Below are 13,448 nucleotides of genomic sequence, written 5' to 3' on the forward strand. Positions count from 1 at the left end.
CTCTCTCTCTCTCTCTCTCTCTCTCTCTCTCTCTCTCTCTCTCTCTCCTCCCTCCCTCTCTCCCTCCCCCCTTTCTCTCTCCTGTCTCCCTCATTCCCCCTTCAGGGTCTCAGGGTCCCAGTGTATCCCAGGCTGGCTTCAGACTCACTACATAGACAAAAATGATCTTGTTCCTCCTGTTTCTTCCTCCCGAGAGCTAGGATTCTCTGCACCCATCACCACTGCCTGGTTTACGTGATGGTGTTAGCCTTTGACCATGGGGCTTCCTGCATGATGCTAGGCCAGTACTGTCCTAGCAGTGCTAAATTCCCAGCCCCAGGAATCCAAATCTTGACTGTAAACTATTATTAGCTGCCAGAATCCTAGCATTCTTGGAACCTAAAAGGCCAATAGTCACAGTTTGCTAATCAGCTGAAAGAAACCAGGACAGAGAAGAAATGTGGCAAGATCCTCACAGACATAAGTGTGTCTGTCTGGCATGAAAACTAATCCTCTCTGGGTGGCCCTGAATTAGGCTCACAGGAGAAAGGCATCCTGCCTGCCCTTTGCTTTGACCTGGAGCTGGTGCACAACCAGACCAGGGCCCTGGAGCTGACTCAGGGGAGAAGCCTTCCCATCTCACCCCACGTGAAGGAAGCACTGTTGAAAGATATGTATTGAGTTTCAAGAGAGAAAGATGCTTAAGTTCCAGGCCTAAATAGTCTGCTGTGAAATGTGTAAATCGTTGTGGAATTCAGCTGTGGTGTTTGTTGGGCTAAGTGTACCCTCTCATCTGCATAGCACAGAAGCTGATGGAGACACATAAACAGGCTATTAGCTGATGTCAGGATAAGGGAGCTGCAGACTTTCCACAGCGCCTCTCTGCCATTGGAAATCAAAGCTACTAGTGTAGAAAGGCCCGTGCATTTTGACTTGATATTGACATTAATGAAACAGTGGCTATAACACATGTCCCTGGAAAATTATCAAGAGAAGAAACCACCTTGGTTTTTGTTGTTGATAAATAAGATAAAACAAAAAGCCATCATATCATAGTCAGACAAGACAAACCAACAGAAGAAAAAGAGCCACACAAGAAGGCACAAAAATCAGAAACACACTCGCTTACACATTCTGGAGTCCATTAAATTACTAAATAAACTGAAGCTATAATACATACAGAGAGGACCTGGTGTAGACCTGCACAGGCCCTGTGCTTGCTGCTTCAGTCTCTGTCAGCTAATATGAGCTTTGCTCAGTTGATTCAGAGGCCTTGTTCTCCTGGTGTCCTCCACACCTCTGGTTCCCACACTCCTTCTGCCTCTTCTGTCATTGACTTCCCTGAGCCCCAAGAGGAGAGATTTGATGGAGACATCTCTTTAAATCTATCAAGATCTTTCCTCCTCCTCCTCCTCCTCCTCCTCCTCCTCCTCCTCTTCCTCCTCCTCTTCTCTCTTTCTGTTTCCTTCTCTCTGTCTCTGTCTCTCTCTGTCTCTGTCTCTCTCTCTCTCTCTCTCTCTCTCTCTCTGTGTGTGTGTGTGTGTGTGTGTGTGTGTGTGTGTAAGTGTGTGTAATGTTTGGCTGTGGATCTCTGTATTTGTTCCCATCTGCTACAGAAGGAAGCTTCTCTAACGATGGCTGAATAAGGCACCAATCTATGAGTATAGCAGAACATCACTGAGTGCCATCTTATTGTTACTTTTTTTTTTTTAGACCAGTTGTATTTGACTTTACCCTATGTCTCTGAGCTATCTAGTCTTTGGCTTATGCTCCCCCAAACAGTGTCAGATATGAGTTCTCTCTTTTGGAGTGTCAAATCAGACATTGGTTGGTTCCTCCCATGAGCTTTGTGCTACCTTTGCCCTAGGACATTTTGCAGGCAGGACAGATTTTAGACCAAAGATTTTGTAGTTGGGTCAGTGTCTACATTTCTCTTTTGGCAGCCTGCAGACTACCTTCACATACCAAAGTCATTAGAACATGGGCTGAAGGTTCTATGTAGGTACAAGCCTCTCCATTGTCTTGACAACAGCCTGAATTGTTTGGGGATTTCCATGGGACCACTTTGACCAACAACTCAATTGGATGAAACCCAGTACCAATACTGGAAGCTTTGTTTGGTGGCAAGAAATGACAAGTTGGGACTCCATCACCTCCATTTTGAGGATACCTCACTAAATTTATATATTTTAGCAAGGTTTCAGTGTACTAGGTTTTAATGTCAACCTTACATGCCCCTCAGTTCTAGCTGTCTCTTCTCATATTCCCTCCTTCAACCTCATATCCCCTCCCTGCCCCGATCCTTCTGTTTCTGCCCCCTTATGAGAGGAACATAGCCAAGCAGACCCAGCTGCAATGCTGGCATATGTGCTAGTAGTACTTCCCCTGAGCCAACCTAGAATCTGCCAGCACAGCTAGAGACCACTGGTGCTGGACCAGCAGATGGAAAGAATTACTGAGAAAAAGAGAGCGCCATATCTGGCTACTTGAGAGACAATGAGATACTAGGAGGGGATATAAAGGTTTGTCCAGTTCCTGTAACAATAGAGTCTGCTTTTGCCACTTGCCCAAGTCCCAGAGTCTGTGTCATTGACTCTGCACCTTCCTACCCCTGCTACAAAGGGTCTTGGTTAGGGTTGCAAGCAACATACCTTCACCATCCCAAGCCCCAGTCCACCTGTAAAATTTCTTCTATTTCTTCCTCCCAGGGAAATCTATGTGTTCCCCCAGCCTCTTCCTTCATCCCTAGCCTGTCTGGGTCTATTAATATCAATATGTAAGTGTATACATGATTTTTTTTTCTAGTTCCATCCAGTTGCCTTCAAATTCATGCTGGGATTTTTTGGGGGTGGTTTTTTGTTTTTTTGTTTGTTTTTACAGCTGGATAATGCTCTGTTGTATAAATGTACCACCTTTTCTTTATCCATACTTCTGTTGAGGGACATTTAGGTTGTTTCCAATTTCTGGCTATTTTGAATAGAGTAGTAATGAACGTGAAAGAAACTACCCTGTTTTTAAACAATGTTTTTTAAAATGTTACAGATTTTTAGAAGTAAAAACACATTGGGCTCAACCCTCTATTATGGCAATGGCCCATCTCTAAGGTGACCGTATTGTTCTCATTCTTATTGGTGCCTTCTGCCCTCCTGTAGCATATAATTTCTAGACAAAGATCTCTGTCTATGGTAGATGCTGCTTCCATGCCCAGCTGAAAACTCAGCCTTAATCACCTGACCTCTTTGTTCTTGGCTCTTGACCAGTGCCACTCAACTCTGCTTCTTTATTGATTAAAGGTGTTTCAAGATTCTTTAGTCTATAACAGAGAAGAGGTTCTTTTGCACAGGTAGACCAACACCTTTCATTAGTTTGATACACATTTCTAAAGTACCTTCAGAGACCGGTGCTGCATGCCATACCTTTCTATGAACCCACCCTGGATCGCTAACTCTATGCTGTGAATCAGTCTCATATTAAAACCTCAACCTGACACCAATTTCTGGTGTTTTCCTTTCAAGATAAGCAAGTCATGAGGACTAAGACACCGACATTTTACAAAACTAAGTAATGCCTGACTTTGCATTACTGTCAGTGGGCAGAGTGGGTATTCACTTCATACAAGACACAAAGTGCCACAGGTTGCACAAATCTTGTTATTCACAGAGATTTCTCCTATTCTCATAACCAATTGAATTATTATAGAATCCTGTAATAAATGCCTAAGCCTTTCACAACCCTCTGACAACCTGCTTCCATTTTGCCATGCTACCTACCAATGCACAGACAGTTATCCAGGCAGCTCACTGGAGGTTTTCAGTCAGAGTATAATTTATATGCCAACTCACAATATCTATCTTGAAAATATTTAAAAAGTCAATATAGCGAAAAGCTTTCCCTTGTCTCTTTCTTGAAATTCTTCTCCTGCTTAACCCAATTTTCTAAGTCACTTAGAGGCCTTTAAACAAAATGAAATCTTAATGATGGCTCTGCCATGAATAATTAATTGTTGGTGTACAATCATCTCAACAAAATCCATGCTCATTAGATTAGAAGTTTCCCCAAGATGCATGAGTTCATTATAGGCATTTTTACATCTTTCTTGTATCTTCTTTTCTTTCTATTTCTTCTCCGTGTTTCTGACCTGGGATTCCATCACCCTGACAGCTTCCAAAGAGAAATAATTATAAGACAATTAAAGACCTGAGAGAAGTGTAAGATGATTTCTGCTCTGAAATATAGAGGCTTAGCTGAAGAGAGTAAGCAATGGCGTGAAGCTCAGACCTGCTATGGCAGGGAGTGGTAGATTGTTCTTTCAGAGGGAGCTGCACGATATGCCCAACTCTCTTCGTATAAACTGATTTCTTCACTGATCAGATGCTTGTGTCTTCCATCCTCTTAATGAGCAGAAAATTTAGATAGAAGGGAACATTATAACAAGAAGTTCTTGAGAATTCTTTTCAGGTGACACAGAGCAAATTTATGGTCCCAGTGTGAGACACTAAAGGTCATTTCCCATTCACTAAGCAGGGATCTGGGAACTTCACCTGTAACAACAGGACCACTGTCCCCTTCCCTTAGCGGCCCCTCCTCTCATTCCTCCTTAATTCTTACACATCAATATGTCCAGAAGTTCCAAGTGTCTGCAGAATTGAATCTCATTAAATCTGTTTTAAGTTTTAAAAACTTAATCCAGAAGAAGAAAGATCTTATATATAACCTTAAACGTGTTTACATTTTTTTTTTCTAAATGGGTTGCATGACTTTCCCTGGAGACGTGTGAACAAGTCTCCATTCACCCAACAGAAGGCATGAACAGCAGAACAAACAAATGATTTCAGCCAAGTCCAGGATGGTGAATTAGAGTTTATTGGCCTTACTTACAGGAGCATGGGTAAGAGGTTGTCTGCAAGAGAATCGACAGCTGCATGCCTGAAAAGCCACCCCAGTGTGGATGACATTCAAGGAAAGCTGCATCTCTGAACACCCTCACCCAACCTGCAGTCAGCTCCACTTAAGAGTCCCAGATCCACAGTGTGTTCTGCTCACACCGCCTTGGAGAGGGACTTATGAATCTTGAACTAATTTTCCATACTTTCTGAGGTTCCTAAGTTTCTTAGCTTCTTAAGTCTTCCTTCTCACTCCAGAAGAAAATAATTCAGTCCAGAAGAAATAACTACACAATAAGGTGTCTATGTTTTGGAGTATAACTAGGTCACTGTTGTTTTTCAAAGTAATGGTCTAAGTAATCCCAGTATGGACTGGATGTGGCAGTGGCAAGGGCTCTTGCATCATTGTGACTGTACATAGTGATGGTCCTCTTACAGACACACGCTTGTCTTACAGACACACGCTTGTCTTGCCTTACAGACACACGATTGTTTTGTCTTACAGACACATGCTTGTCTTATAGACACACGCTTGTCTTACAGACACATGCTTGTATACTCTTTCTTCTCATTTAGCCTCATCATTTTCTCCGCGGTGACACCTAAGTCTCTGTGAGTTAAAAAGCTGCCTGGCATCTCTGAGTAGATGCACCCCAGCAGCCACATTTGTCTCTCCACTTGTTACCACTGTTGGTAATGTTGCAGGTGAGCATGCTTCTGAGTGCACTTTTACCCAAGTTTGTATTCTTAGGTTCAATTACTACCAGAAACAAGTCACTCTATAAAAAAGAGAAACCTTCTTGACATAGTTTGCAAAAGTTTCCCCAGAATGACTGTCCAAATTGTCTTCTCAGATGCACCCAGATTAAATAGGCCAACCAACTCTCAGCTCCACGTACACAGGGGAGTTGGCTTGTGGTTTTGTGAAATGCCCAGGACGAACAGAAATATTCTAAATGTATGAAATCCAAAGAATTCCTAAATTATACTCATGTGTGCATTACCCCAGTTAAGAAAAAGTATAGTATGACTACCTCTGAAGATCCTCAGGTAAATCATTGATATACTGGGGCAGTCACTGACAAGTCATATTTGACTTAAAACACCGAGAACAAAATGTCATAATAAACCCAATTCCTGTGTAAAAATAATGGATGCTAATAATTTAAAAGCGTATGCAAACAATTACAGGAGTCTCTTTTGAATGTGGGAGATACATTCCACAAACTTTAATGGAGGCCTGAAACAGCAGATAATCTAAGCTATATATAGCTGGGTCCTGGTGTTTGAAGACTGGTCCTACATAAAAGACAGAAGAGAAGCAGACAGATCTGGAATTACACACAACAAAGTTTACTGGAGGATGACCAAAGTGTAGTCCTAGATAACAACAAAACCAGTAGAATCTCCTACATGTGAATCAGAGAGATGTATTTATGGATTAGACAAAAGTAGCCGTTTTATCTCCAGGATGTACCTGGTTTATCTTAGGATAACATGAAAAGGAGAGACACAACCCTGGAGCAACGGTTTGATGGAAAAAACCTACACAAGACTCCAAGGACTTACATAAAGTTTTGTCTATTTGTGTTTTGCTGAACAACTATGTAGACAAACAAGCTAGGACTCCTCAAGGGCAATCCTGGTAGTGATGACTCAAGAGGACTGTGGTCATGTCAAGCTGCATCTACATGACTAATAAAACATAGCAAATATAATATACTGCAATGGAAGCTCTGTGGCTGTGCTTGCTCAGAATGTTCTATTATGCTGTTCTTGCCCTGCCTATGTGCTGATGTGTGCTGATACACCATCTATGAGACGGAGTGATGTCAGAAGAGGGGCAACAGGCACTTTGAGGTCTCATTTGGTTGTTACATATGGGTCACTTAAACACCACCACTACAGTAACAACACAGAGCAGTGTACAGCCTAAAACTCATGCTTTGCTCATTGGGAGACTCTTCCATTTAATATTTTCTGTGTACATTAACCAAAAGCACAGAAGGTAGAGCAGACTGCCAAAGGCCACACAGGCTTGCCTTCACACCCCCAGGAGTAACTCAGTGAGACTCTGACTTGCTTCCACCTTATAATTCTACCACTTTGGAGAGTTTTTATCAAAACTAGGATGAATAAGAAACAGCACAGAGAACCTACATTGCTCTAATTGCCTTTTTCAACTCACCCTTGCTTCATTGGGAAGAACTACCACAGGTGCCCCATTTCCCTAAGAGAATCTATCCCTGCCTTTTGTGTTAGTGTTCCCTAGCTTGTCTGTACAGTTTAAAGACTATAACTGAGAAGCACATATCTATGGAATATGAAGGAAGCATTAGCACTATTATAAAAGTGCACTTCAATAAACATGAGATGATACATTGTCTGGGTGATAACTGGCTTCAGATTCCCTGAGGATTTACAAGTCCTTTCAGGCATATCATTGGGCAAGGTCATTGGAAACCGTACGTATCAACATGGGGCATTTAACAGAACAGTAATTTGGGTAATAGACCACATGTCCATCAGAGGGAAGAAAATGCTATGTATTTTCTTATAAATTCACAGAAATCCTTTGTCAGGCCTAAGAAAGTATTTTAAATGAATCCAAGTACCCAGGAGAAAGTAAGGATTTTGATAGTACATCATCAGCAAGTCAAGTGCTGAGACCATGGACTACGTTCATCAAGTCATTTCACCCTTGTGTATAAGTATGGTATTGAGGCAGCAACTTGGAGTGGGTGGTACTCAGCGTGCAGTGATCACCTTGTTTGTGTGCTTCTGACAGCCATCCTGGGGTCTTCCTTCACTATCCCCATGGGCAGTCCCTTCAACTCTCTCATATAAATCTCCTGGTCCAGCCACTATGGAAATCACTGTGGCAGTTCTTCAGGAAGGTGAGAATTTCTTTATCTCAAGAACCAGCTATACTATTCTGGGACATTCACCGACAGGCTCTCCATCCTACTACAGAAATATTTGTCTGTTCATGCATGTTTACTGATGTTCTATTCACAAGAGCCAGAAATAGCCGAGCTGTCCATCAATTGATGAATGAGAAATGAAAATGTGGTACATTTACACAATGGAATATTAGTCAAATGTTAATAAAAATGAAATTATGAAATTCACAGGTAAATGGAGTTTTATAAAAAAAAAAAAAGTCTTTCTCAGTGAGGTAACACAGACCCCCCCAAAAGGCAAATATTGCATGTTTTATGTATGAATGTTAGCTTTAGATATGTGTGCTACAATCTGTATAACTGAAGAGTTTAAGTATCTAGTTAGGGGCCAGAGAGAAAAGGGGATGCCTTAAAGAAGAGGAAATAGAACACATGGTTATGAAGAGATAAACAGAAAACTAGAATATGAGGATTAAGTGGGGAGGAAATGCGTCTTAATTGGGGTTTCTATTGCTACAATGACACATCATAACCAAAAAGCAAGTTCGGGAGGAAAGGGTTTACTTGACTTACACTTGTATATTACTGTTCATCATCAAAGTAAGTCAGGGCAAGAATTCAAGCAGGTCAGGACCCTGGGGGCAGGAGCTGATGCAGGGCCACAGGGGAGTGCATTTTGCTGGCTTGCTTCCATGACTTGCTCAGGCAGCTTTCTTATAGAACCTTGGGACTACTAGCTCAGGGATGGAACCAGTCACATTGAGCTGGGCCCTCCCCCATCAATAACTAATTAAGAAAAATGCCTTACAGCCAGATCTTATGGAGACATTTTCTCAGTTAAGTTTCTCTCCTTTCAGAGAACTCTAGTTTGTGTGTCAAGTTGACAACCTAGCACAAAGTGTGAAAACAGGGTAAAGGAGGGAGTACCAGTGACAGAAAAGTAACACTAAAGGCCTTTTGAAAAGCTGTGTGGATCTGTGAGGGTGTGCACTACCTGCACCAACACTACATCCTGCACCTGGACCTCAAGCCGGAGAACATACTGTGTGTCAGTCAAACCGGGCATCAAATTAAGATCATTGACTTTGGGCTGGCTAGAAGATACAAGCCTCGGGAGAAGCTAAAGGTGAACTTTGGTACTCTAGAGTTCCTGGCCCCAGAAGTTGTTAACTATGAGTTTGTGTCATTCTCAACAGACATGTGGAGTGTGGGAGTTATCACCTACATGCTACTCAGTGCTTTGTCCCCATTTCTAGGGGAAACAGATGCAGAGACCATGAATTTTATTGTGAAGTGCAGCTGGGATTTCAATGCTGATACCTTCAAAGGGCTGTCAGAGGAAGCCAAGGACTTTGTTTCCCGGTTGCTGGTCAAAGAGAAGAGCTATAGGATGAGTGCCACACAGTGCCTGAAACATGAGTGGTTAAATCACCTGTCTGCCAAAGCCTCGGGCTCCAACGTTCGCCTCAGATCCCAACTACTGCTGCAGAAATATATGGCCCAGAGTAAATGGAAGAAACATTTCCACGTGGTGACTGCCGTCAACAGGCTAAGGAAATTTTCAACGTGTCCCTAATGATCAACTCCACTCCTCCACTCGCCCCAGGAATTCTTGAGGCAACATGAAGTGGTAATATGAAGAGATTACTCAAGATTTTATGTAGTCTGGCACTTTGCTATTATTGATTCTTCTTATTTTGCAAAGAATAATGGAAGGAAGAAAGAGAGAAAGAAAAAAAAGGGAAAAGGAAAAAGGCAGAAAGCAAGGAAAGAAAAAGGCTATGTTGTTGCCCCCCTTGTAGATGAAAGTGGGTTTTTTTAAAGCTCTAGGAAGGTCACCAGGTCTAATGCTGCTTCCTCCCCAGCACCTTCACTCTTGGCAATAAGAGCAGGCATGCTCAGGATGGGCAGGGAAATCCTACTTGGCTTTTGGTCAAATTTGAATTCTAAACTTATGATTAAAAAAGCCAGTAGGAAGGGAGATATGGAAGATGGAGGAATTAGGTCCAACAGTGGGGAATGAATATGATCGAAACATATTGTATAAAATTCTTAAAGAATTAATAAAATATATTTTTAAAGGAGTCAGTAGACTTGAGCTACTTGCTACTTTAGAGTAAGAAGCTTCTTTTTACAGTGCACTCACTCAGTGCAAAGACTCAGAACTGATCAAAGTACAAACTGTGCACTCAGCTCTGAGTGAGTCAATCCTCTCCTATCCAAGGCTCAGGTTGAGTCTCAGAAGAGGGAAGAGGGGCCCCTATGAGACGTCATTAAGACATGACATGGCTTTTGTAGGCATCAACTCACAGCATTTGTGGCTACCTGCACAAGATCAACTTGGCCAAGATTCCAGTGTGGATGGGAGGAAACTCCTGAGGCCCACCTCTATTGGTGGAGCTACTGGCAATTGATGGTTGATGGGGCAGGGAGAATCATTCTCCTTCAGCCTCTAGCAGTAGTTGTTCATGCCCCCAGTGGATGCTACATACCCATGTGCATATGGGCAGTACTAATTAGACTGGGGAGGGTATTAATAGCAAGAAATAAAAAGAGTACATGTAGGTAGGAGGGAGATGGGGCGGGACGTGAGGGAGAGTTGGAAAAAGGTAGATGGGTATGATCTATATGCATTGTACTAATGTATGGAGTGTTCAAAGAATAAAAAATATCATTTAAAAAAAAGAAAAGCTGTGTGAAAAAAAATACATATATGAAAGTAATCTAACTGACATCCCAAATAATAAAAGAGACAATGCCCCAAATAGATATTGTATGCCACCAAACAAATCCTCCAGTGCCAGGTTATATCTTGTTGAGTCATTGGTCAAAGGTATCCCATGGACCTCTCCCTCAGTGATGGTTTGTATACACTTAGTCCAGGAAGTGGCACTATTAGGAGAAGTGGCCTTGTTGGAGTAGGTGTGTAACTATGGGTGTGGGCTTTAAGACCTTTGGTCCTAGCTGCTTGGAGTCCATTCTTCTCCTAGCAGCCTTCAGATGAAGATGTAGAACTCTCAGCATCTCCTGCACAATGCCAGTCTCGATACTACCATGTACCTGACTTGATGATACTGGACTGAACCTTCGAACCTGTAAGCCAGCCCCAATTAAATGTCCTTTATAAGAGTTGCCTTGGTCATGGTGTCTATTCACAGCAGTAAATCCCTAACTACAACACCATCAACTATCATAGGTTGTTGCCAAGACTGTTGGTTGCTTTCTACAACTTGTCTTTCCATAATAGAATAGGGCTCTATTTCTGAAGGCAACAATTATTTATTGAACATGGTCCTGTGAGGTACTCTGCACCTTACCAGAGAAGAAAAATAATTATCAATATCACCCAACTATAAACCCTGTGACCTACAACAATGACCTGCTGGCAAGATAGACTGTAGCATTGGTGGCACAAATGCAATGGGGCAACCAAACATTTCTTATTGGATTTAAGGGTCACAACTGTTGACTTTTCAGCTGACCTGTGCTGATTTTGTCTGCTCGACCTGGGATCTGAGGACCTGAAAAAATGAGGCAGACTACAGTCTGATGCTGTAGGCATCTTACTTCAGTTTCAGTGTACTTTTATACATGACTGAAACAAAGAAAGCAATGATCCAAGCAAGACTGTTCAAGTTCAGAAAAACATGTAAATAAATATCAGTAAGCACATATTAAAAAAAAATAGCATAGTAACCCTGTCTCAGAACTTTCTTAGGGCAGACCAATTTTGCCACAATTGCCTGGCATGTACTATAGACTATATCTGAGAAAGCTCAAAAACAAGAGAGAAGACCATATCCAGATTCAGGGTACATTGACCTAATTGGGCAAGAATAAGCCTATGCTCTTACATCCAGCAAGAATACACATATCCTATAAATTGAATGTAAATGTTCACCCAGGAGGCACTAAATCACAGCCAAGAATGATCCAGGGAACAAAGTGCACTTGAGGTAAAAGGCCCTCTATGTTTCTCCAGGAGTCTCTCTCACAGATCCCCAAAGCATCGTTCACCATGAGTCATTCTTTTGATCATGTTTTAACACACTATATGAGATGCTACCCACACCTGACATTGCTAAAGTGGCCAAGAACCTGAGACTAGATAGATTATAGGCCTACGGGAAAGCCTATTACTATTATTCTGCTAAAGGAACATAGCAGGAAAATGACATATTCTTATACTCATATACCCAATGCCTCACCTAACCCACATCAGAGAAGCGTCTTGCAAGTATATGAAAACGAGCACAAGACCAGCATTAGTACAATGAGCAGAGAGTGAGAGACCTTGGAGCACTCAGTCCTAAAGGGGATGACTCCATCAACGCCCTTCACTCAGTGCCCAGGGATGAAGAGATGGAGAGACTCTAAGAGGCATAGGTGATGGATGACTCCAGTGTCCTCCAGACACAAAAGGAATAATGCACACATGAACTCACAGGGACTGTGGTGGCATGCACAGGTTCAAGTTAGACAGGGTCCTGAAACTGAGAGGGGAAAGTGGACACAGGGTCCCACCCCTCATCAAGAAGCTATCTGTAATTGATACCCACTAGTAAAGGGAAACAGTCTTCTCCAATGGATTATCACTGGGTATATAGCCACACTCAAGGGCAATCCCCATGAGGAGGAGGAATTGGCCAACACAAAATGAATTCAATGGGGTGTTTTGGACTTTTGTTCTATATTGTTTTGTTTTGGTATTTTTTTGACTTCTTGGTCTTTAGTTTGTTTTGATTTTCACTCTTTGTAGCTCTGTGGGAGTTTTGTGCTTCTTGTGGGGTTTTTGTTTTTATTTCTTGTGTTTTTATTTTTATTTATTTATTTACTTATTTAGCTAGTTAGTTGGATTTGTCAAGACAGCGTTTCTCTGTGTACCCCTGGCCATGTTGGATCTCACTCTGTAGACCAAGCTTCTACATCCTCTGCCTCATGAGCTGGGATTAAATGTGCTCACCACCACTGCCTGGCTCACACTACTTCTTTCATTGCAGGTTACATTATAGCTTACTATATGCAAATTACAGGACAGATGTGATTTTCACATAACAAAATGTTTGACTTTTCACTACAAAACCATTACAAATAGACATCCTAGAAAAGACATTCTAACTGTAATTACGAAGGCCCTTCTCCCCCAGCTCACTGCAAACGTGGCTGATTCTAGAACTGGTGGAGAAAATGCACAAGACGAGCCTGGCCGGCACGAAGTGTTAGGAATGAGGAAGTCCTGAAAAAAAGCACTGTGGTGGGGTATCTCAGGGGATGCAGGAGCCCTTTGAAAGAGATCCCACTAGTGGGGTGGGGCTGAGTAACAACAAAACAAAACAGGAGTCAGGTTAAAACCCAAAGTATAAAGTAAGTAGAATGAGGCCCAAGTCACACCAAAAAATGACCAGTTAAGAAAAGATGAGCTCCATGTGGAAGAATTTCTAATGCTTTATGTAGACACATGAACCTACTTAGTCCTTAAGTAAAGGCTGAGGAAGGAAGAGGATAAACTGACCAAAGTCAGTATCACTAGTGCTAAGCCATGCTGATGGCATGTGCACTGTGCTTCTGAGGTCTCCCTAAAGGCACATAACCCCAATTAGTCATGGGAAAAATATCAGCACAATTCAAAACAGAGGGACAACTCATAAAACATGTGGCCCATAACCCTTAAAATGAACAAGAT

The 13,448-nt window shown here is 42.1% G+C and overlaps 1 protein-coding gene across 1 annotated transcript; it reads left to right on the forward strand.

Moving 5' to 3' along the window:
* Nucleotides 1–7,728: 7,728 nt before the first annotated feature.
* LOC114618082 (myosin light chain kinase 3-like) lies at nt 7,729–9,341 on the forward strand. Its single transcript, XM_028763696.1, has 2 exons — nt 7,729–7,759; nt 8,731–9,341. Exons 1-2 carry the CDS (start codon nt 7,729–7,731, stop codon nt 9,339–9,341), a joined length of 642 nt encoding a protein of 213 aa, XP_028619529.1.
* The last annotated feature ends 4,107 nt before the right edge of the window (nt 9,342–13,448 follow it).

The sequence above is a fragment of the Grammomys surdaster genome, unplaced genomic scaffold, assembly GCF_004785775.1.
Source record: "Grammomys surdaster isolate TR1022 unplaced genomic scaffold, NIH_TR_1.0 140, whole genome shotgun sequence".
Lineage (NCBI taxonomy): Eukaryota > Metazoa > Chordata > Mammalia > Rodentia > Muridae > Grammomys > Grammomys surdaster.

Bases quoted from the DNA above. Each gene is read 5' to 3' on its own strand.
- LOC114618082 (XM_028763696.1), top strand. From the start codon at position 7,729: ATGGAAATCACTGTGGCAGTTCTTCAGGAAG. The intron at 7,760-8,730 runs GTGAGAATTTCT...CCTTTTGAAAAG, and splicing joins TGTGGCAGTTCTTCAGGAAG to CTGTGTGGATCTGTGAGGGT.